Source organism: Nycticebus coucang, chromosome 7 (assembly GCF_027406575.1).
Source record: "Nycticebus coucang isolate mNycCou1 chromosome 7, mNycCou1.pri, whole genome shotgun sequence".
Taxonomy (NCBI): domain Eukaryota; kingdom Metazoa; phylum Chordata; class Mammalia; order Primates; family Lorisidae; genus Nycticebus; species Nycticebus coucang.
The window spans coordinates 116,825,272-116,846,894 of NC_069786.1; the positions used below are offsets into that span (position 1 = coordinate 116,825,272).

A 21,623-nucleotide genomic window follows, 5' to 3' on the forward strand; every position below is an offset into this window, starting at 1 on the left:
GCTAAGTATAGAGCTAGCGGGACCACCTGCCCCCCTCACTAGCCCCAGTTCTAGTCCCAGCCCCAGCCCTTCCCCCCATGGCTAGTCCAGTAGCTGGGGCCCCAGAAGGTCTGAGAGGATGGTGCACTGTGTCTTATTGACAAATGACACTTTTAGAGGCTGGCTGACCCCAGCTCCCTGGGTCCTGTCTCACCTAATGTTACCTCTGTGTGCTGGGTAGTAGGATGTGAGACTTAACACAGTGTGTGAACATGTGCGTGTGTGTAGGGGGTGGGAGTTGTATGTTTGTATGTGTGGATCAGGTCACTTGGGGTGAAAACCCTCCCCAGCCCCCTCCTCCGCATTCCTGGCGGGAGTGGGAGATAAGGCTCAGGGCCACAGACGTCTGCGTCAGAGATAGGAGGTCTCAATGCCATGGGCAGGGGCAAGTCAGTCTGTAGGGCGTGGGACGGCCTAGGGAAGATGGGTGAGAAGGGTAGAAGAGGGGGGTGTGGGATGGGGAGGGGAGAGTGGGGAGGCCCTGCGCAGACCCTGACAGAAGGGGCACAGGGCAGGGTGTGGGTTCCCTGCTGGCAGGGCCAGGTGAGCTATGGTGCCCCAGCTGCCCCTGCTGCTGCTTTTGTTGCTGGCCCCACTGGGCAAGCCCAGCTGCCAAGGGCTGGAGCTGGATCGGGAGCTAGTCCTGGCCAAGGTGAAGGCTCTGTTCCTGGATGCCTTGGGACCCCCGGCAGTGACCGGGCAAGGTGGGGATCCTGGAGTCAGGCGTCTACCCCGAAGACATGCCCTAGGGGGCTTCATTCGCAGGGGCTCTGAGCCCGAGGAGGAGGAGGAGGATGTCTCCCAGGCCATCCTTTTCCCTGCCACAGGTAATGAGGGTGGGGAACTGGCAGGGTGACTTTGAGAAGCAGCATGGTACAGCCTGGGCTTGGAAGCCAGGCATACCTGGGTTTGGATCCTAGCCCTGCCACTCAATAGCTTTGCAACAATAGGCCATTAATTAAACCTCCCTGACCCTCTGTCTCCTCATCTGTAACATATGCCTTTCAGGACCAAGTGAGGCAGTGGACCTAGAGTTCATGGCGCATAGCAGGCATTTGGGAGGTATGCGTTTGGGAGACCAAGGTTCTCTAGAGAAAGAGGTCTGGGCTTGAGCACCTTCCTGCCATCTTTTCTCCTATCTGTGCCTCAGCTCCCTTCCCAAAGCCTGCTTCTTTAGCCCCAGGTAGCTGAGACTTGAGAAGATATCAGGGATGCAGGGAAAAGATGAGCTGGAAAATTCTTCTGGGAGCTCAGAATACCTTCTCTTGTGTTCCTGTCTCACCTCTTTATGTACATCCCCACGTTCCACTGATAGAACAAATAAAACCCTTTTTTGGGTGGACTTTCTTGTCATCTGCCCTACTTTTCTGCTACCAAGGACCCCCCTCGCTTCAGCCACAGTGGGTGGCAAGTATGGCTTTGAGAACAAGCAGAATCCCAGCCTGGCTACTTAATAATATCACTTCACCTGTCTAAGCCTCAGTTTCCTTATCTGTACAATGGATCAATTGTTGTGAATTTATAATGAGAGAAACCATGTAATAGTACAGCCTAAATTGCTGGTCTTTTGACTAGAGATGGTCCATGGTTATTTAGTATAGTCTATGCGTATGTCAGGGTAAGCATGCCACCCACACTTTCTTGGAAAGGATTACCTTCTGAGTTTTGTCCCTCTTCCTTCTCTCCCTCCTCCTCCTCCTCTTTCTCCTTTTCTTTCTCTCCTCCCACCCCACTTTTCTTCCTTCTCTTTTCTTTTTAATTTGGTGTTAATCTGTCTTTTTAAAATGGGATTATTTTAAGTAATTTATTTATTTATTTATTTATTTTTTGCAGTTTTTGGCTGGGGCTAGGTTTGAACCTGCCACCTCTGGTATATGGGGATGGCACCCTACTCTGTTGAGCCACAAGTTCCTGACATGCTAAAAGATATAAAGAATAATACAACAAATGCCCATGTACACACTATTTAAGATGCCATTTTGCATTATGTGATGAGCAAACATTTAACTCTAACTGTTCTCAGTGTTATTGAAGGTAGAGACTGACAGCCTCTTACACATTTATAATGGGAATATTAAATTCTTCAGAGAGAAATTGGCAATGTCTTATTTTTTCTTAAGTCCTTTAATGATGAAATTAAAAAATGCAGAGCCTATGGAAGTTCCACTCCAAGGCTCGGGAGAGTCCCTATCTGGGAGGGTACTCAGGAGAATGCTTGTCCCATCACCAGCACTCCTGGTGAGAAGGGGTCCCAGGTCCTACAAGGGGGTCTGCCCTTTCCCTTCCCTTCTGTCTCCTACAGGTGCCAGCTGTGAGAATGAGCCAGCTGCTGGAAAGCTGGCCTGGGAGGATGAAGAGGGACTATTCACATATGTGTTCCGGCCGTCCCAGCATACACGCAGCCGCCAGGTGACTTCGGCTCAGATGTGGTTCTACACAGGGCTGGACAGGCGTGGCACAGCAGCCTCTAATAGCTCTGGGCCCCTGCTAGGCCTGCTGGCACTATCATCTGGGGGCCCCATAACTGTGCCCATGTCCTTGGGCCGGGCCCCCACCCGCTGGGCCGTGCTGCACCTGGATGCCTCTGCCCTCCCTCTGCTCACCCAACCTGTCCTGGTGCTACTGCTGCGCTGCCCTCTCTGTTTCTGCTCCGTACGGCCTGAGGCCACGCCCTTCCTCGTGGCCCATACAAGGGCCAGACCACCCAGCAGCGGAGGGGAGAGAGCCCGGCGCTCAACTCCCCCGATTCCCTGGCCTTGGTCTCCTGCTGCTCTGCGTCTGTTGCAGAGGCCTCCAGAGGAACTGGCTGCCCATGTCAACTGCCACAGAGCAGCACTCAACATCTCCTTCCAGGAGCTGGGCTGGGATCGGTGGATCGTGCACCCCCCCAGTTTTATCTTCTACTACTGTCACGGTGGCTGTGGGCTGCCTACCCTATCAGACCTATCCCTGCTTGTCTCTGGGGCTCCCCCTACCCCTATTCAGCCCCTTTCCTTGGTGCCAGGGGCCCAGCCCTGCTGTGCTGCTCTTCCAGGGACCATGAGGCCCCTGCATGTCCGCACCACCTCAGATGGAGGTTATTCTTTCAAATATGAGACGGTGCCTAACCTTCTCACGCAGCACTGTGCTTGTATTTAAAGGGTTCTATTTTCTTATCCCATGACTGGTGGCCAAGCCCCCACCATCATCAGCTGGGAGGAAGAATAAAGCTTGGAAAATAGATAGTTCTCACTCCCCTTCTACTTTTCTGCCTGAGGGCTCCCTGCCCATCTCACCCCGTCCCATGGGTAACATGTGACAATAAAGAACATAAAGTGCATATGACTTGGCATGCATTCTCAGACTTCTCTGATACGGTCTTGGGGAGGTCTGGGGCCCAGGAGCATGGGATTGTGGGATCTCAGGTCACTCAGCCACATTTGAGCTGAGAGATCTGGAGTTCAAGAGCTATAGTTGGGTGTGTATCTGTTGGGGATCTGCAGCACTGGGGGTTGACCCAAACGTGTTCCAAGCTCCTCAGACAGCCACTCTGGAGACAGAACCAGACCTCCTGCAGGCGGAACCTGACATGTCAATCGCTTGCCTGCCTTGCACATCTGAAGGAGACTGCTGCACTCATAATGTCTTATCCAAGACAGCCACACCCTCTCCCCTGCTGTCTTCTGTCCTAGCTGATGAACACTTAGCCCAAGTTCAGATAATTTGTAGTCTGGCCAGAGAATTTGGCTTTTGGATTTCCACTGAGATAATCATTCAGAGCTGGTCAGATCTTGGGACCTCTTGGGAAATAAGAGAAAGATGGATATGGGCCAGGCATGGTGACTCACACCTGTAATCCTAGCACTCTGGGAGGCTGAGGCAGGAGGATTGCTTGAGTTTAGGAGTTCCAGACCAGCCTGAGCAAGAGTAAGACCCAGTCTCTAAAAATAGCCGGGGATTGTGGCAGGCACCTGTAGTCCCAGCTACTTGGAAGGCTGAGGCCAGAGAATCACTTGAGCCCAAAAGTTTGAGGTTGCTGTGAATTATGATGCTAGGGTACTCTACCCAGGGCTACAGAGTAAGACTCTGTTGAAAGAAAGAGAGAGAAAGAAAGAAACGAAAGGAAAAAAAAAGATTGGCAGTATCAGAGAGAAGTTGACAAGGGCAGCAGGGAGATGATGCTGTGTTAAGGTCAGATCACCAGAATGAAGACCTGAGGATTCAGTTTGTCAAGAGTACTAGAACGTCTTTGACTCCATGAGGCCTCACTACCCTGAGATTCCAGTTCCCAAAATCCTTTGATGCTCCCTGTATATCTTTCCATAACACTTTAACTCATTCCCTAATGTTGGAGCAGTGGAAAGCAGAGCTGACTGCCAGAAGGAAATGTGTGAATTTGTGTGTGTGAGGCATGGTGCAAAACTGTCCTTTTTCTTTTCCCAATGTGTTTCCTTCTGCCTCCAGATTTGGGCATTGGGAAGCCCTTCTTCTCTGGCCTCCCTCCCAGCTTTTTTGCACTCTCCTCATTATCCCCTGGGTGTTGTTATCCCTTCTGCCCCACCCTCGGGTCCTGGCTCTCTGCCCTCATCATCCATCTCCAGTGGTGGGATGCGGTGGGGCTGGAATATTCAAATCCATCAAAATGAAACTCGAGAGGGCGGCGCCTGTGGCTCAAGGAGTAGGGCGCTGGTCCCATATGCCGGGGGTGGCGGGTTCAAACCCAGCCCTGGCCAAAAAAACCACACACATACAAAAAAAAAAAGAAACTCGAGAGTATTTTCTGATATTAACTGTACAACTCCAGTGTATATTTATCCTAACAGAGTCTCTGACTTGTCAAAGACTCCCTTCTACCAGTCTGGCTGGATAGGGTGGGTGCATAAATGCCTGCCCCGGAATCCTTGTCATACCTACCATCCCCCTCCCCGGCAGCTAACCTGAATGAACTACTGTTCCCCACAGCACAGGAGCCCTTTGGAGCCCACGTACCATATAAGCTCCTACACAAGCTCTGTTCTGTTGACATTGAGTCCCCTAGGAGGTTACCTCTGCTCTGGAGTGGGAAACCTGTCTGTTCACAGTCTTTGCCAGCACCTTCATCCCCATCTGGCATCGGAACCACTCTGTGCTAAGGGGTAGGCAGTTCCCTACTCGGGATGGGGGCTGCCTGGGCTCTGCCAGTGGTGTCTGTATTCTACCTGTCCCTGTCTGGCCCAAACAGTGAGGCTTTTCCCTGGGATCTTCAATTTTCCCAGTAGGCTTAAAGTCCTCATTCTTCTCGGGCACCCCCTAAGATACTATGTTAAGATCTAGATGTTTCCTGGTGGCGTCTGTAGCTCAGTGGGTAGGGCGCCAGCCACATGCACCAAGCCTGGCGGGTTCAAACCCATCCGGGCAAGCTAAAACAACAATGACAGGCTCAGTGCCTGTAGCTCAAGCAGCTAAGGGGCCAGCCACATACACCAGAGCTCGTGGGTTCAAATGCAGCCTGGGCCTCCCAAACAACAATGACAACTACAATCGGAAAATAGCCGGTGTTATGGTGGGTGCCTGTAGTCCCAGCTACTTGAGAGGCTGAGGCAAGAGAATTGCTTAAGCCCAGTAGTTGGAGGTTGCTGTGAGCTGTGATGCCATAGCACTCTACCCACGGCGACAGCTTGAGGCTCTGTCTCAAAAACAAAGAAACAGGGTGGTGCCTGTGGCTCAAGGGGTAGGGCACCGGTCCCACATGCCGGAGGTGGCAGGTTCAAACCTAGCCCCGGCCAAAAACCCAAAAAAAAAAAAAAAAAAAAAAAACAAAGAAACAAAAAAAAAAAAGAAAAAACAATGACAACTGCAACAAAACGATAGCCAGGCACTGTGGTGGGTGCCTGTAGTCCCAGCTACTTGGGAGGCTGAGGCAAGAGAATCGCTTAAGTCCAAGAGTTTGAGGTTGTTCTGAGCTATGACGCAACGAGCACTCTACCAAGGGCAACAAAGTGAGACTCTGTCTCAAAAAAAAAAAAGATCTAGATGTTTCCTATCTCTAGGATGTGGCTGAGTGCTGGGGGCTGGGGACAGTGTACTGAGAGGCACAGGATTCTCCACGAGGCCATTTAGCAGGTTGGTGTTGCAAGTAAAAAGTTTTCACATGTTTGAGACAAAGTGAGAAAAGCCAATATGAGTCTTTCACAAAGCTAAACGCATCCATTTTAAAAGACTGTCCTTTTTTTTTTGGCTAGGGTCAGGTTTGAACCCACCACCTCCAGTATATGGGGCTGGCACCCTACTCCTTGAGCTGTAGGCACCACCCTAAAGGACTGTCCTTAATTCTAAAGCTATCTATTATCCTTTCTACTTGTGTGTGTGTTGTGAGAAAGTGCTATTTCTTTTTCTTTCTTTCTTTCTTTTTTTTTTTTTTTTAAAGACAGAATCTCACTATGTCACCCTCAGTAGAGTGCTGTGGCATCACAGGTCACAGCAACCTCAAACCCTTGGGCTTAAGCAATTCTTTTGCCTCAGCCTTCCAAGTAACTGGGACTACAGGTACCCGCCACAATGCCTGGCTATTTCATTGTCGTAGTTGTCATTGCTGTTTGGTGGTCCTGAGCTGAGTTTGAACCCGCCAGCTCCTGTGTCTGTGGCCGGTGCCCTAGCCGCTGAGCTACAGGTGCAGAGCCAGAAAGTGTTATTTCTTTCATGATGCTATGAAGATGGCAGAAGGCAGTGAGTATTTCTTTGTTTAAGTTTTGCCTTAACAAAATTAAAACTTGGCAATTCTATTTTGGGCCCTAAGATTTCTCTTTGGAATTTTACTGCTCTGCGAAATCTGAGAAACCCCAAAGTCTGAGAGTCACTGGGCTGGGGCTTCCTTTCTAGGGTCTCAAAGACTTTAGATTCTGCTAATGTAGCAAGTCAGGAAGAATATCCTCCCCTCCCTAAGAGTGGACTGATGGTGGCCATGGACATCTTTTTGTCCTCAATCCCCATCACGAAACTAACCCAAGAACAGTGAGCTTCAGAGATGTTCCCTGTTTCTGGAGCTGTCAGGGACACTCTGTGAATAATCTTAATTTGGAGTCAGTTGAAACAGAAAACTCAGCACAAAGTGGCTTAGACCAAAAAACTTTGTAAGAACCGGCTAACAATGGCTCGTGAGCTCAAGACAAATCCAGGGCACAGCTGGCTAAAATGTATGGCTCAATTCTAAGTTCAAAAGATGACACCAGGATCCACCTGTAGACTCTCCTCTCCTCTATGCATAGCAGCCCCGGGCGGCTCAGGCTCCCATTATCATGCAAGTTGGTCCAGCAGGAGGGAGTTCATTTACAAAAGTCCTGGGACAGGTCTTGATGATCTGATTCGACTGATTAAAGTCACATGCTCCTCCAGGAAAGGGCCTGAGTTAATAATACCTTAGCCCACATCTTGTGTCCTACCCCTGGAGACTGGAGCCTAAATCACTAGGGCTAAAGGTGAAAAAATGTAGTATCCCCCAAACAGGGAACAGTTCCACAAAAGGGTGGGGTGGATGCTGAGAAGCAAACATAATTGGTTCTTCCTCAAATCAGGTCCTTTCTCTCTTCCTGCATAGATGCTATTTTGCAATTCTTGACTGGGCAATTCGGCAGCCTCCTTAACCAGTCACTCCCTGGCCTTCCATCCATCCTCCACGTGGCTGCCAAGGTGTCCTGATGTGATCATGTTACTTAGGGTGGCCTAAATAATTGTCTACACACTGTAATCCTAGCACTTTGGGAAGCTGAGGTGGGTGGATTGACTGAGCTCAAGAGTTCCAGACCAACCTGAGCAAGAGTGAGACCCCCGACTCTAAAAACAGCCGGGAGTTGTGGCAGGCACCTGTAGTCCCAGCTACTCAGAAGGTGGAGGGGAGAGAATCGCTTGAGCTCAAGAGTTTGAGGTTGCTGTGAGCTAAGACGCCAGAGCACTCTACCGAGGGCAGGGTGACAAAGTGAGACTCTTTGTTTCAAAAAAAAAAAAAGCAAAAAAAATTGCAAAGTTCAACTTCTCTTATGTGATCTAAAAGCCTTTGGCAATTGACCCTAAACCTGTCCTTGCAGGCTGATCTAACCATTCCTCTTTTCTTCTCCCTAGTCAACCATACATGCCCCAAATCTCTTGACACAAATTCTGATCATTTTTCAAGTACAGGTAACACCCCCTACCCCCGTGTCCCCATTATGGATCAGATCTGTCCTGAGAACATCTTTAGGTCTGTAACTTGGATTCCCGAAGAATAGCACATATACCGCAACAACAATAATAACAATAATACTATAAAGGCTCATATGTGGAGATAATATTACAATGGAACACTGTAATAATAATGATACCCTTGCTCTGTAATAATAAGTTAAAGAAAACTGTTTTAATTCAAATAACATAAAAGCAAACTCATACCAAAAGTTTAGATAGCAAATAGAAATTTCAAAAAAGAATATTAAAGGTTAACATTCACCTAATGTTACATCAATATCTTGCTTACTGGAAGGGGCATTTTATTTTTTTATTTTTATTTATTTTGTGGGGGGAGATGGGGAGAGAGAGAGAGAGAGAGAGAAGAGACAGAGAGAGACAGACTGACTTTGTTGCCCCAGGCTAGAGTGCTTTGGCGGCACAGCTCACAGCAAACTCAAATTCCTGTGCTCAAGCTATCCTCTTGCCTCAGCCTCTCATTTGCCTAGCTACTTTTTCTATTTTTAGCAGAGATGGGGTCTCCTTCTTGCTCAGGCTGGTTTTCAACTCCTGAGCACAAGCAATCTACCTGCCTTGGCCTCCAAGAGTACTAGGATTACAGGCGTGAGACACACCTGCCTCTGTTTTTTATTTTTATTTTTGTTTGTGAGACAGAGTCTCACTTTGTCACCTGTGGTAGAGTGCTATGGCATCATAGCTCACAGCAACCTCAAACTCCTGGGCTCAAGCAATCCTCTTGCCCCAGCCTTCCTGGGACTACAGCTGCTTGCCACAAGGCCCAGCTATTTTTCTTTTTAGAGACTGGGGAGTCGGGTGGGTCTCACTCTTGCTCAGGCTGGTCTCCAACTTCTGAGCTCAGGTGATCCACTGACCTCGACCTCCCAAAGTGATAGGATTACAGGCTTGAACCACTGTACCCAGACTTTGTTTTTTAATTTTTTTTTTCAAAAAATGTTAACTTCTTTTTGGTGGTGGTTCAAGCTGTAAACCCATCTCTTTGGGAGGCTGAGATGGGAGGATTGCTTGAGGCCAGGAGCTCAAGACCAGCCTGGCAACATAGCAGGACCTTGTCTCTACAAAAAAAAAAAAAGAAGAAAGAAAGAAAGAAAAATTATCCAGGAATGGTGGCTCAAGCTTATACTCCTAGCTTTTGGGAGGCTAAAATGGGAGGATCAATTGATGAGTTCAAGGAGCTGTAGTGAGTTATGATTACATCACCGCACTCCAGCCTGGGCAACAGAGCAAGACCTGTCTCTTTAAAAAGAAAAAAAAGTGGGCGGCGCCCGTGGCTCAGTGAGTAGGGTGCGGGCCCCATATGCCGAGGGTGGCGGGTGCAGGCCCAGCCCCGGCCAAACTGCAACAAAAAAATAGCCGGGCGTTGTGGCGGGCGCCTGTAGTCCCAGCTGCTCGGGAGGCTGAGGCAAGAGAATCGCGTAAGCCCAAGAGTTGGAGGTTGCTGTGAGCTGTGTGACGCCACGGCACTCTACTGAGGGTGGTACAGTGAGACTCTGTCTCTACAAAAAAATAATAATAATAATAATAAAAAAAAGTTACTGTTTTTTTTTTATTTCATAAGTAACAAATAGATACATGTTCTAGCCGGGCATTGTGGTGGGCACCTGTGGTCCCAGCTACTAGAGAGGCTGAGGCAAGACAATCGCCTAGGCCCAGGAGTTGGAGGTTGCTGTGAGCTATGATGCGATAGCACTCAACCGAGGGCGACAAAGTGAGACCCTGTCTCTACAAAATAGAAAAAAGATTCAAATATTAAAGATAAAGCTCAAGTTCCCCTTGATTGTTGCTTTCAATTCCTGTCCCCTCTATAGAGCTAAATATGCTGCCAGAAATTTCTGTGAGTTTACATACATATATGTATTTTGTAGAAAAACTCTTCCCCCCCCACAAATATTATCATGCCATATATATTGGGCTACAACTGTTTTACTTTACATTCTAAGAATTTTCTTCAACTTTATTTTCCAGTCTTCCTATTACATTTTTTTTTTTCAGCAATCACACTCCCTCTGCCCTCCAGGAAACAAGATTCATTTGTTAATTTTATTATTTTTATATAACAAACACTTATATAGCACTAACTCTGTGCCAGACACGTTACAACTAAAATCTTATGACCTGGCTGGGCACCTGTAGCTCAGTGTTTAGGGCACAGGCCACATACACTGGGGCTGGTGGGTTCAAATCCGGCCTGGGCCAGCTAAAACAACAATGACAACTGCAACAACAAAAAAAAGCCGGGCATTGTGGTGGGCGCCTGTAGTCCCAGCTACTTGGAGGCTGAGGCAAGAGAATCACTTAAGCCCAAGAGTTTGAGGTTGCTGTGAGCTGTGATGCCACAGCACTCTACTGAGGGCAACATAGTGAGACTCTGTCTCAAAAATAAATAAATTAATTAATTAATTAAAACTTATTTCCTTGTAACAACTGTATGAGGTAGGAGCTGATATTATATCCATCACACAGATGAAGAAACTGAGACATAGGTAGATTAATAATTTATCCAGAGTCACATCCTTAGTAAGAGGTGGAGCCAAGATTTGGACTTTATAGGTCTAGCTCAGGACTCTGTGCGTCCACTGCTATACCACACCCCCTCTCATCTGTTCTTCAAGTTTCCTGAGCAGATGAGAGTGTCTACCACCGAGGAGGGCATCCTAGCCCCAAGCTCTTTCTGGAGATAGCAATCACTTTTAATATCTTACATTTTTTGTCCTTTTAGTATTTTTCTCTGCTCCCTTTTTTTGGCCTATTTTGTCCTAATCTTGTCTTATTCTAATTAACCAAATTTACTAAAGACTTCATTCACCACTGCTTTTTGCCTTTTATTCTTCCTTGTGGATTCATTTTTTCTTCAAATAAAAGGCTGATATACCCCTTTTATCATTTATTTCAGACTAGGTCTGTAGGTGATAAACTTTCTGACTTCCTGCAAAAGTTTTGCTTTTCATCCTTGAATGATGGTTGAGTTGTATGTATAATTCTAGATTCGAAGACGTTTTTCCTCTGAACTGAGAAAAATTCTCTCCCTCTTTTTCTGCATCCTGTTATTCAATGAGAGACTTAGTATCAAAATGATTCTCATACTTTTGTAACTCATATATATTTTTCCCCTCCTTGTAAGTTTTCAGGATGTTCTCCTTACCAAGGTATCTGAAATTAAACAACAATGGAACTATATTTTACTTTTATTTATTCATTCATTCATTTATTTATTTTAGAGACGCGTCTTGCTTTTATCGCCCTCGGTAGAGTGCTGTGGCATCACAGTTCGCAGCAACCTCAAACCCTTGGGCTTAAGCAATTCTCTTGCCTCAACCTCCCAAGAAGCTAGGGCTACAGGCGCCCGCCACAATGCCTGGCAGTTTTTTTTTTTTTTTTTTTTGTAGAGACAGAGTCTCACATACCACCCTCAGGTAGAGTGCCGTGGCATCACACAGCTCACGGCAACCTCTAACTCTTGGGCTTACGCGATTCTCTTGCCTCAGCCTTCCGAGCAGCTGGGACTACAGGTGCCTGCCACAACGCCCGGCTATTTTTTTGTTGCAATTTGGCCGGAGCTGGGTTTGAACCCGCCACCCTCGGCATATGGGGCCGGCGCCCTACTCACTGAGCCACAGGCGCTGCCCTGCCTGGCAGTTTTTTGTTGCAGTTTGGCCTGGGCGGGATTTGAACCCACCACCCTCGGTATATGGGGCTGGCCCTATCTACTAAGCCACAGGCTATATTTTAATTTTAAAAGTGGGTTCTGATCCACATTTGGTGGGCTCTTTCAAATGAATGAATCATGTTTTTCCTTCAATTTATTTATTTGAATGTAGCTTCCTATTACTTTCTATTTTCTATTTCAGAAATTTTATTAAGTGATATAAAAATTTTAGATCAATACTCTGAATATTTTAGCTATTTTTTTTTTTTTTTTTTTTTTTGTAGAGACAGAGTCTCACTTTACTGCCCTCGGTAGAGTGCCGTGGCGTCACACGGCTCACAGCAACCTCCAGCTCTTGGGCTTATGTGATTCTCTTGCCTCAGCCTCCCGAGCAGCTGGGACTACAGGCGCCCGCCACAATGCCCGGCTATATTTTAGCTATTTTTAAATATTTTCTATTTCTTGTATTAAAGAACTTAAAGTACAGGGCGGCGCCTGTGGCTCAGTCAGTAAGGCGCCGGCCCCATATACCGAGGGTGGCGGGTTCAAACCCAGCCCCGGCCCCGCCAAACTGCAACCAAAAAATAGCCGGGCGTTGTGGCGGGCGCCTGTGGTCCCAGCTACTCCGGAGGCTGAGGCAAGAGAATCGCTTAAGCCCAGGAGTTGGAGGTTGCTGTGAGCTGTGTGAGGCCACGGCACTCTACCGAGGGCCATAAAGTGAGACTCTGTCTCTACGGAAAAAAAAAAAGAACTTAAAGTACTGACTAAAAAAAATGTATTTTCTCAGTCCTCCGGGTCACACACACGTGGCCCATTCTTATCATTTTCTTGAGGGCTTTTTGTTATTTCATAATCACGTTTAATTTTTCAGTTAATTTCTTTAAAATGTGATATCCTTTCATTCCAAAGTCCTGTTTATGTTCTATGAGCAATTACTTACTCGGTGATAGTTCTTGGATACATTGGATTTGATACTTCTCTTTCAGGATGTTGACTTTCTTCAAATATTTGATAATTGTTGGCTGGAAGCTTATCTTTTATCTGAGATTTTCTGTTAGACTCTTTGCCCTTTCTGTTTGTGTACTCCTGAGGGACTAGAGTGTGAGATTACACCATGGCGAGAGTCATTAATGTACGGTCCCTAATGGTCTGCCAGGGGTGGGATATGCTGCTGGGTAGGGCATTCTGGCAGCTGGTCTTCTGAAAGTGTCACCTGCCACCAGGAGCACTGTCCTTTCTTTCCACTTAATGATCTCATATCCACCACTCCCACCTGGAGACAGCTGATCCTGCTGGAGTTTCTTGACCCCAAGAAGCAAGAAGAGGGGTGTGAGAGGTTGACACGCTTGATGGTGCCCAATACAGCATGCTGAATAATCAGTCAATTTTCTAAGTCCTCTCCTGTTCTCAGGATTTAGCCACTTTGGACATAATGTATTCTTGGTACCCACTGAGCTATGGGTACCACCAATGCTGCCAAAATTTTTAATGATCATTAATTAAATTTAGTTTCAAAAGAAGTTCAAAGCACAGTAAGTATATTCTCTTTTTTTACTCCATCTTTTGTTCTTAAAAAAAATTGTTTTTTTGAACAGAGTCTTACTTTGTCACCCTTGGTAGCATGCTGTGGCATTATAGCTCACAGCAACTTCAAACTCTTGGGCTCAAGTGATCCTCTTGCCTCAGCCTCCCAAGTAGCTGGGACTATAGGCATCCACAACAATGCCCTGTGATTTTTTTTTTTCTTTTTTAGAGATGAGGTCTCTCCCAGAGTGCTAGGATTACAGCAGTAAGTCACCACACCAGGCCCTTTACTCCATTTTATGATTAACATAATTTTGATCATAATTTTGACGTGTAAGGTTAACTATAGGTTCAAGTGTGCTGTGGGGTAAAAAAGGTTGAAAAACACTGCTCTAGAAGCTGGAAAACATAAGAATATAGATTCTCCCACTGCAGACTCCAGAAAGGAACATAGCCCTCCTGACACCTTAATTTTAGCCCAGTGAGACCCAGGTTGCACTCTGACCACACTGTAAGATAGTGTGCATGTTGTTTTACACAGCTAAACTTGGTAAAATTTGTTACAGCAACAATAGGAAGGTAACATTAGTACAATGTTGTCATGTCATTGATGGAGTTTGCCTCTTTTGTCACACACTGGCCAGCTTCTCAAGAACAAGAGCCACATCTTTCTCTCCTTATTTACCCGGAATCTAACACAAGGTCTGCCACATAGTCAGGGCTCAGTAAATATTTGTTGAATGAACAAAAGAGCGAAAGACTGGTCTAACTTCATGGTTCTTCAGCACTCTAAGATTCTGAAGCAGCTTCTACCTTTCCCCTTCCCACAGCCCTGCTGACCCTAAGCCCTGGGATCTTCATTTCCTCTTGTTTCCTTTTCCCTGTTCACCCAGGTCACACGCTGCAGGTGTTATAGCAATTGACATTTGCAGTTTCCTCCCTTGCTATGGACCATTACCCTCCTCTCTCCAGGCCTACGAGCAGGAGCACTGGGATGCAAGATGTGTGTCACATATGTACCTGATTTTGCCAATGGGCCTTCTGCAGATTTTCTGCTTTGAAACAGTGTCTCTTTCTTCCTCTCTTGGGTTGTCTGCTCTCCTCTCTTCTTCATAGCTGCCTCTACCTGTTTTTCCTGTCAAGTTTCTGCTTTTCTCAGACCAATTTGGATGGGTAATGTAGTCTTCATCTCATCTTTCCCTTTTTTTTTTTTCTTTTTTTGAGACAGAGTCTTACTATGTCACCCTCAGTAGAGTGCAATGGCATCATAGCTCACAGCAACCTCATACTTTTGGGCTTAAATGATTCTCTTGCCTCAGCCTCCCAAGTAGCTGGGACTAGGACTACAGGCACCCACTACAATGCTGGGCTATTTTTTGGTTGCAGTTGTCACTGTTCTTTAGCAGGCCTGGGCTGGGCTTGAACCCGCCAGCCTTGGCATATGTGGCTGGCACCCTACTCACTGAGCTATGGGTGCGAAGTCCTGGTCTTTCTTATAGCTTCTTTTAACCCACTTCTCAGCCGATTCCATGGGTTTCCAAGTCGGACAATGAAAAGAATTAAGGGCACTCTCAGGTTGCCTCAGGTTTACTATGAGGCTGCCCATGGAATCCTTCAGTTGATTTTTGTGCAGAACTGCAAGGTCTGCTCAGGCAGTGACCAGACTGCAGATGGCTGGCTAGAATACTGTTATTTTGTTGCTTCTTTTTCAGTCAGCTAGTTTCAGGTCCTGGCTTCTCTGATTTCACAGTGAACTTGGCGTCTGCCTCCCTAGCTTTCCCTCTGTGTGCCTCAAGTTCAGTCTGTCCTGGAACCAGACTGTGGTGAGCTTGCCTGGTCATGGTCTAACACAGAGTTCTCAGGCCAGACTTCCTCCACTGCTGCCGATGCATCCTGTATGTTTGATTTTGGTGACTAGGACAATTCCTGGGTGGGTCTTTTGTGGACATGCTTGGCAGCAGAGCCAAGAGACAAAATGTGATTTCTTATGTGGAAAGAACTACCTCTGACCACTCAATCCTGGACTGCAGGTGCTAGGTACATGGACTTCCTCCTAATATAAACCATTATGTCAAAACTCTATGTTTTTTGAGATAGAGTTTCATTTTGTCTGCCTCGGTAGAGTGCCCTGGTGTCATAGTTCACAGCAACCTCAAACTCTTGGGCTCAAGAGATTCTCTTGCCTCAGCCTCCCAAGTAGCTGGGACTACAGGCGTCCACCACAATGCCCGGCTACTTTTAGAGACTAGGTCTCGCTCTTGCTCAGGCTGGTCTTGAACCTGTGAGCTCAAGTAATCCACCCGCCTCAGCCTCCCAAAGCAAAACTCTATTTTTGGAGGTAATATTTATACCTCTTCTCTTCCATCTGTCCCCCTTTCCTACTCCACCAAAATACCAACTTGATGAAACAAATATATCATCTAATTTAACCCCCTCACCCTTAATCCAAGTGTGAAATTTTTATTTTGAAGGGATCCTGAGGGCTCAGTCATCTGATCTACTGTTGGAAGCTATAGCATCAGAGCAGGGAGGTCCAAACCAGGACAGTAGCTCATGTCCTAAACATGAACTATTTTTTTTGTTGTTGTTGTTAAGACAGAGTCTCACTATGTTGCCCTGGGTAGAGTGCTGTGGCATCATAGCTCACAGCAACCTCCAACTCTTGGGCTCAAGTGATTCTCCTGCCTCAGCATTCCAAGCAGTTGGGACTACAGGCGCTTGCCACAACGCCCAGCTATTTTTTTGTTATAGTTGTCATTGTTATTTGGCAGGCCCAGGCTGGATTTGTGGGTTCAAATCCAGCCTGGGCCTGCCAAATAACAAAGGGCTGGCACCCTTAGCTGCTGAGCTACAAGTGCTGAGCCATGAACTATGACTTCTATTTCCATGTGGACAACAGTCTTGGGTTTTACAAAAACCCAAGGCATCAGAAACAAGCAGTCTTGTCTTTTTTTTTTTTGTAGAGAGAGTCTCACTTTACCACCCTCGGTAGAGTGCCATGATGCCACAGGAATCATAGCAACCTCCAGCTCTTGGGCTTCCGCAATTCTCTTGCCTCAGCCTCCTAAGCAGCCGGGACTACAGGTGCCCGCGACAACGCCCGGCTATTTTTTTGTTGCAGTTCTGCCGGGGCTGGGTTTGAACCCGCCACCCTTGGTATATGGGGCCGGCACCCTACTCACTGAGCCACAAGTGCCACCCCAGTCTTGGGTTTTGCATGGTCCAAGGTATCAGAAACAAGCAGGCTTTGGACCAAGATCTGAAGTCTGTAGTCTCTTGTAGCAAACTTTGTCCTTCCCTTTTGTGTTTTGTTTTGCCTTTGTTTTTTTTTTGTTTTTTTTTTTGTAGAGACAGAGTCTCACTGTACCGCCCTCGGATAGAGTGCCGTGGCGTCACATGACTCACAGCAACCTCTAACTCTTGGGCTTACGTGATTCTCTTGCCTCAGCCTCCCGAGTAGCTGGGACTACAGGCGCCCGCCACAACGCCCGGCTATTTTTCTGTTGCAGTTTGGCCGGGGCTGGGTCCGAACCTGCCACCCTCGGCATATGGGGCCGGCGCCTTACCCACTGAGCCACAGGCGCCGCCCCCTTCTTTTTTTTCTGAGACAGAGTCTAACTCTGTTTCCCAAACTAGACTACCATGGTGTGTCTGCCTAGCTCACAGCAATCTCAAATTCCTGGGTTCAAGTGGATCCTCCTGCTTCAGTCTCCCAAGTAGCGGGACTACAAGCACCCCACAATGTCCAGCTCATTTTTCTATTTTTAGTATACATAGCGTCTTGCCTTTGTTCAGGCTGGTCTCAAACTCAAGTGATCCTCTCACCTCTACCTCCCAGAGTGCTAGGATTATAGGTTTAACCACCAGGCCCAGCCAGACTTTGTCATTCTCACATGAAGTTACCCTTTTCCCCTTCTTTTCATCCCTGCAGCCTAAGCTAGTAACAAGCACACCTTTTATTATAAGGATTTTGCCAGGAGCTCATGGATGCTAGGGAAGGTAACAGCAGCAGCTCTCTCCTCCCACAGCAACATTGGGGTGGAGCCTCAGGCAGATGACTTGCACCTCTCTAGCACCAGATCCACTCCTCTGCTGGGAGGTCTTGGTCATGTGTATGGAAGGATCAGCTGCACATTGCTGATATTAGGTGGACTGTTACTCCTGGGGACTAAAACTCAGAAAAGTGTTTACAAATTCTATCAAAGAATTTCTTTGAGGAACACAATTTCATTCATGGTCCTATGACATTATGCAGTAGCAGCCCACCCACATTATGCTTCCTTCTTTTCTTTTTTCCTTCCTTCTTACCTTCCTTCCTTCCCTCTGTCTCTCCCTCCCTCTCTCTTTCCTTCCCCTTCCTTCCTTCCTCCTTTTCTTTCCCTTTCTTTCTTTCTCTCTCTCTCTTTCTCTCACAGAGTCTCAAGCTGTTGCCCTGGGTAGAGTGCCGTAGCATCACAGCTCACAGCAACCTCTGACTCTTGGGGTCAAGTGATCCTCTTACTTCAGTTTTTCTTTTTTCTATTTTTAGTAGAGATAGGGTCTTGCTTTTGCTCAGGCTGGTCTCGAAATCGTGAGCTCAGGCTATCTACCTGCCTCAGCCTCCCAGAGGGCTAGAATTATAGGTGTATGCCACTGTGCCTGGCCTGTTATGCTACTTTCTAACAACATATTTTTTAAAAATGGCATTTCATGCCTTTTTTTTTTTTTTTGAGACAGAGCCCCAAGCTGTCGCCCTGGTTAGAGTGCCATGGCATCACAGCTCACAGCAACCTCTAATTCCTGGGCTCAAACAATTCTTCTGCCTCTACCTTGCAAATAGCTGGGATCATAGGTGCCCGCCACAACGCCCGGCTATTTTTTGGTTGCAGATGTCATTGCGGGCCGGGCTGGATTCTAACCCGCCAGCTCAGGTGTATGTGGCTGGTGCCTTAGCCGCATGAGCCACAGGCGCCGAGCCCATTTCATGCCTTTTTAATAAAGATAATTCTTTAAGAAATCAATTTGAACTTCATCCTTTAAAGCAGTGGTTTTCAACCTGTGGGTCGCGACCTCTTTTATCTGTATTAAAGGTTCACGGCATTAGAAAGGTTGAGAACCACTGCTTTAAAGAGTGCTTAGTGTTAATTTTTAAAATAATATTTAGAGTGGTGCCTGTAGCTCAGTGGGTAGGGCGCCGGCCACATACACCAAGACTGATAGGTTCAAACCCGGCCTGGGCCTGCTAAACAACAATGACAACTGCAACAACAACAAAAAAATTGCTGGATATTGTGGCAGGTGCCTGTAGTCCCTGCTCAAGGCTGAGGCAAGAGAATTGCTTGAGCCTAAGAGTTTGAGGTTGCTGTGAGCTGTGATGTCATGGCACTCTACCCAAGGTGACATCTTGAGACTTTGTCTCAAAAAAAAAAAAAAAAAAGTTTAGCTCCTTAGTTCTTCTGGAACCTAATGTGCAGGGTGTAAGGAAAGAAACTTAGTTTTTTACAGGTGGACGCCTAGTTGTTCCAAACTATTGGATAACTCATTATTTACCCCATTAATTTAAAGTCATTTTTATCATATATAGTAAACAATTCTCATGTAATCATGATTATTTCTACAATATGATTCAATATATTTGTCTCTTTGTCATACCACACTACTTTGGTTACTGTGACTTTACAGGACATTTTGTTATGTGGAAAAGCTCCTATTATTGCATCTTGCTTCCCTCTCCTCCATCTCAAAATTTGGCCATGCTCATATGTTTAGTGTTCCAGGTGAATTTTAGATTCAACTATCAAATTCCAAAATCTTCCTATTGGGGTTTTAATTGAAATTGCATTAAATTGACATAATTATGTATAATATTACTGAAGTTTCCCATCAGAAACATGTTTTCATTTACTTAAATCTTTAAAAAAAATTTTATTGGGCGGCGCCTGTGGCTCAAGGAGTAGGGCGCCGGTCCCATATGCAGGAGGTGGCGGGTTCAAACCCAGCCCCGGCCCAAAAAAACCACAAAAAAAAAAAAAAAAATTTATTTTACAGTCAGGATCTTGCTGTGTTGTCCAGGCTAGAGCATAGTGGGTATTCACAGGCAGGACCATAGTGCACTGTAGCCTTGAACTTCTGGGCTCAAGTGATGCTCCAGTGTGGCTGAGACTATAACTGGGTGCTACCACATCTGACTTATTTTAGTCATTTAGAATGTCCGTAAAGTTGTCTTGTTTTCTTCATATAGATCTGGCATATTTCTTTCTTTCTTTTTTAAGAGACAGAGTCTCACTTTATCGCTTTTGGCAGAGTGCTGTGGTGTCACACAGCTCACAGCAACCTCCAACTCCTGGGCTTAGGCGATTCTCTTGCCTCAGCCTAACGAGTAGCTGGGGTTCCAGGTGCCCTGCTATAACGCTGGGCTATTTTTTTCTTGCAGTTTGGCCAGGGCTGGGTTTGAACCCGCCACCCTTGGTATATGGGGCTGGCGCCCTACTCACTGAGCTGCAGGCTCCGCCCTTCTGACATATTTCTCAAAATGTTGTGTTTGTATGTGTGTCTGTGTGTGTGTTTGGGCTGCTATGGTGAATGGGAATTTTTTCCATTTTAATATTTTTTAAAGATTTTGTCTTAGTCAAGGTTTTTATAGTAGCAATTTACAGAAATACATTCAAACTAACTTTGGCAAAAAAAGGGAGCGGGGAGGGGAGAATTCTTTGAAAGGAGGCCAAGGCCAAGGGTGGAAAGGAGACCGGACCTCACAAGGAGGATGGAAACAAGAACTAGTCTCCTTTGCTGCTTCTATGAGTAGATCGATTTTTCTCTCCTTCTGTAGTTCAGCTTTCTTTGCTTCTCCTTTTGTCCCAGTTTCACATTTCTAGGAAGCAAGGGGATATAGAAAAATCCCTGGCTATAGGGCTACCCACATGAATGGAGCAATTCTCAGAAAATAACTGGGCTGGGGAGAAACCTTTGTAACAGATTTCAAGGTGCTGCAATGTCAGGAACTTCAAAAGAATCTGTTTCTTGCCTAAGAGAGGCAGAGTTGGAAGTTAAAGTATGGGAGAACCCACTCTCCTTAGTTTCAGGTGACTGATAAACAGGGACTGAAAACCATCAGGTTTTGGGATGAATAATTCAACAAAAATATATTGAGCCTGTTCTCTGACTTTACATTTTTATAGTACTCTGTTGTAGGGGCACAGTGGCATACCTTTCCTTGCCATCATAGGGATCATGGCTGATACTCCAATAACAAAACCTACATTAACAAGAGAAAAGTATAACAAATTTATTTAATTAAAGTTTTACGTGGCATGGGAGCCTTCAGAAATGAAGATTCAAAGATCTAAGGAAAACTGTCTATTTTTATGCTTAGGTTTGATGAAGAATAGACAGCATTTAGCAATGTGACTGGGCCAAAAGGGCATGATTTAATAATAACAGGAGGGGGTAAACCCAGCAAGATCTCTTTGTTTAGCATCCCTTCCTCCCAAGTACAGGGCAGGATCCCTTGTGACTTACTTATCAGTAAAGGTAGGTCAGAGAATTTCTTTATGGCCAGGTCCTACACAGAAAGGCAGGGGAAGGTTAGAATGATAATTTTAGGTGTCATGGCTGGCATTTGGTGGGGGAGGGGTTCTAGTTTCTATGACCCACCTTGAGGGAAAGAAATTCTGGTTTCAATAGTTTGCCTTGAGGGAGAAAGAAATGTGGAAGATAGGAGGTCAGAAGGTCAGAGAGAGACTACTTCTGAGGTCTTCCAATCTCTTAGTTCAAAGTACTCACCAAGCCAAAGCACTACATTTGGGGTACTGTTTTCTGAGCCCTAACACTATCTTTTTTTGAGACAAACTCTCATGCTGTCACCCTGGGTAGAATGCCATGATGTCACAGCTCACAGCAACCTCAAACTCTTGGGCTTAAGCAATTCTCTTGTCTCAGCCTCCCAAGTAGCTGGGTCTACAGGCACCTGCCACAATACCCAGCTATTTTTTGTTGTTGTTGTAGTGGTCATTGTTGTTTTGGCAGGCCCAGACCGGGCTCCAACCCGCCAGCCTCGGTGTACATGGCTGGCACCCTCACCGGCAGCTACCAGTGCTGCCCCCCAACACTGTTCATGATGTATTTCTACATATTTCACTTGACTACCTTTTAGGCTTTACCGTAGTATGCCAAGAACAGGAAATTGGGTAGTTTAAGGGATACATTCTCATTTCAAATAGTTTGTCTTTGGAAAATAAGATCT

General features: G+C 46.3%; 1 protein-coding gene across 1 annotated transcript; it reads left to right on the forward strand.

Annotated features, from left to right (window-relative positions):
• Positions 1-36: 36 nt before the first annotated feature.
• INHA (inhibin subunit alpha) lies at positions 37-3,332 on the forward strand. Its single transcript, XM_053597105.1, has 2 exons — positions 37-866; positions 2,342-3,332. Exons 1-2 carry the CDS (start codon positions 590-592, stop codon positions 3,175-3,177), a joined length of 1,113 nt encoding a protein of 370 aa, XP_053453080.1. The 5' UTR covers positions 37-589; the 3' UTR covers positions 3,178-3,332.
• Positions 3,333-21,623: the final 18,291 nt, after the last annotated feature.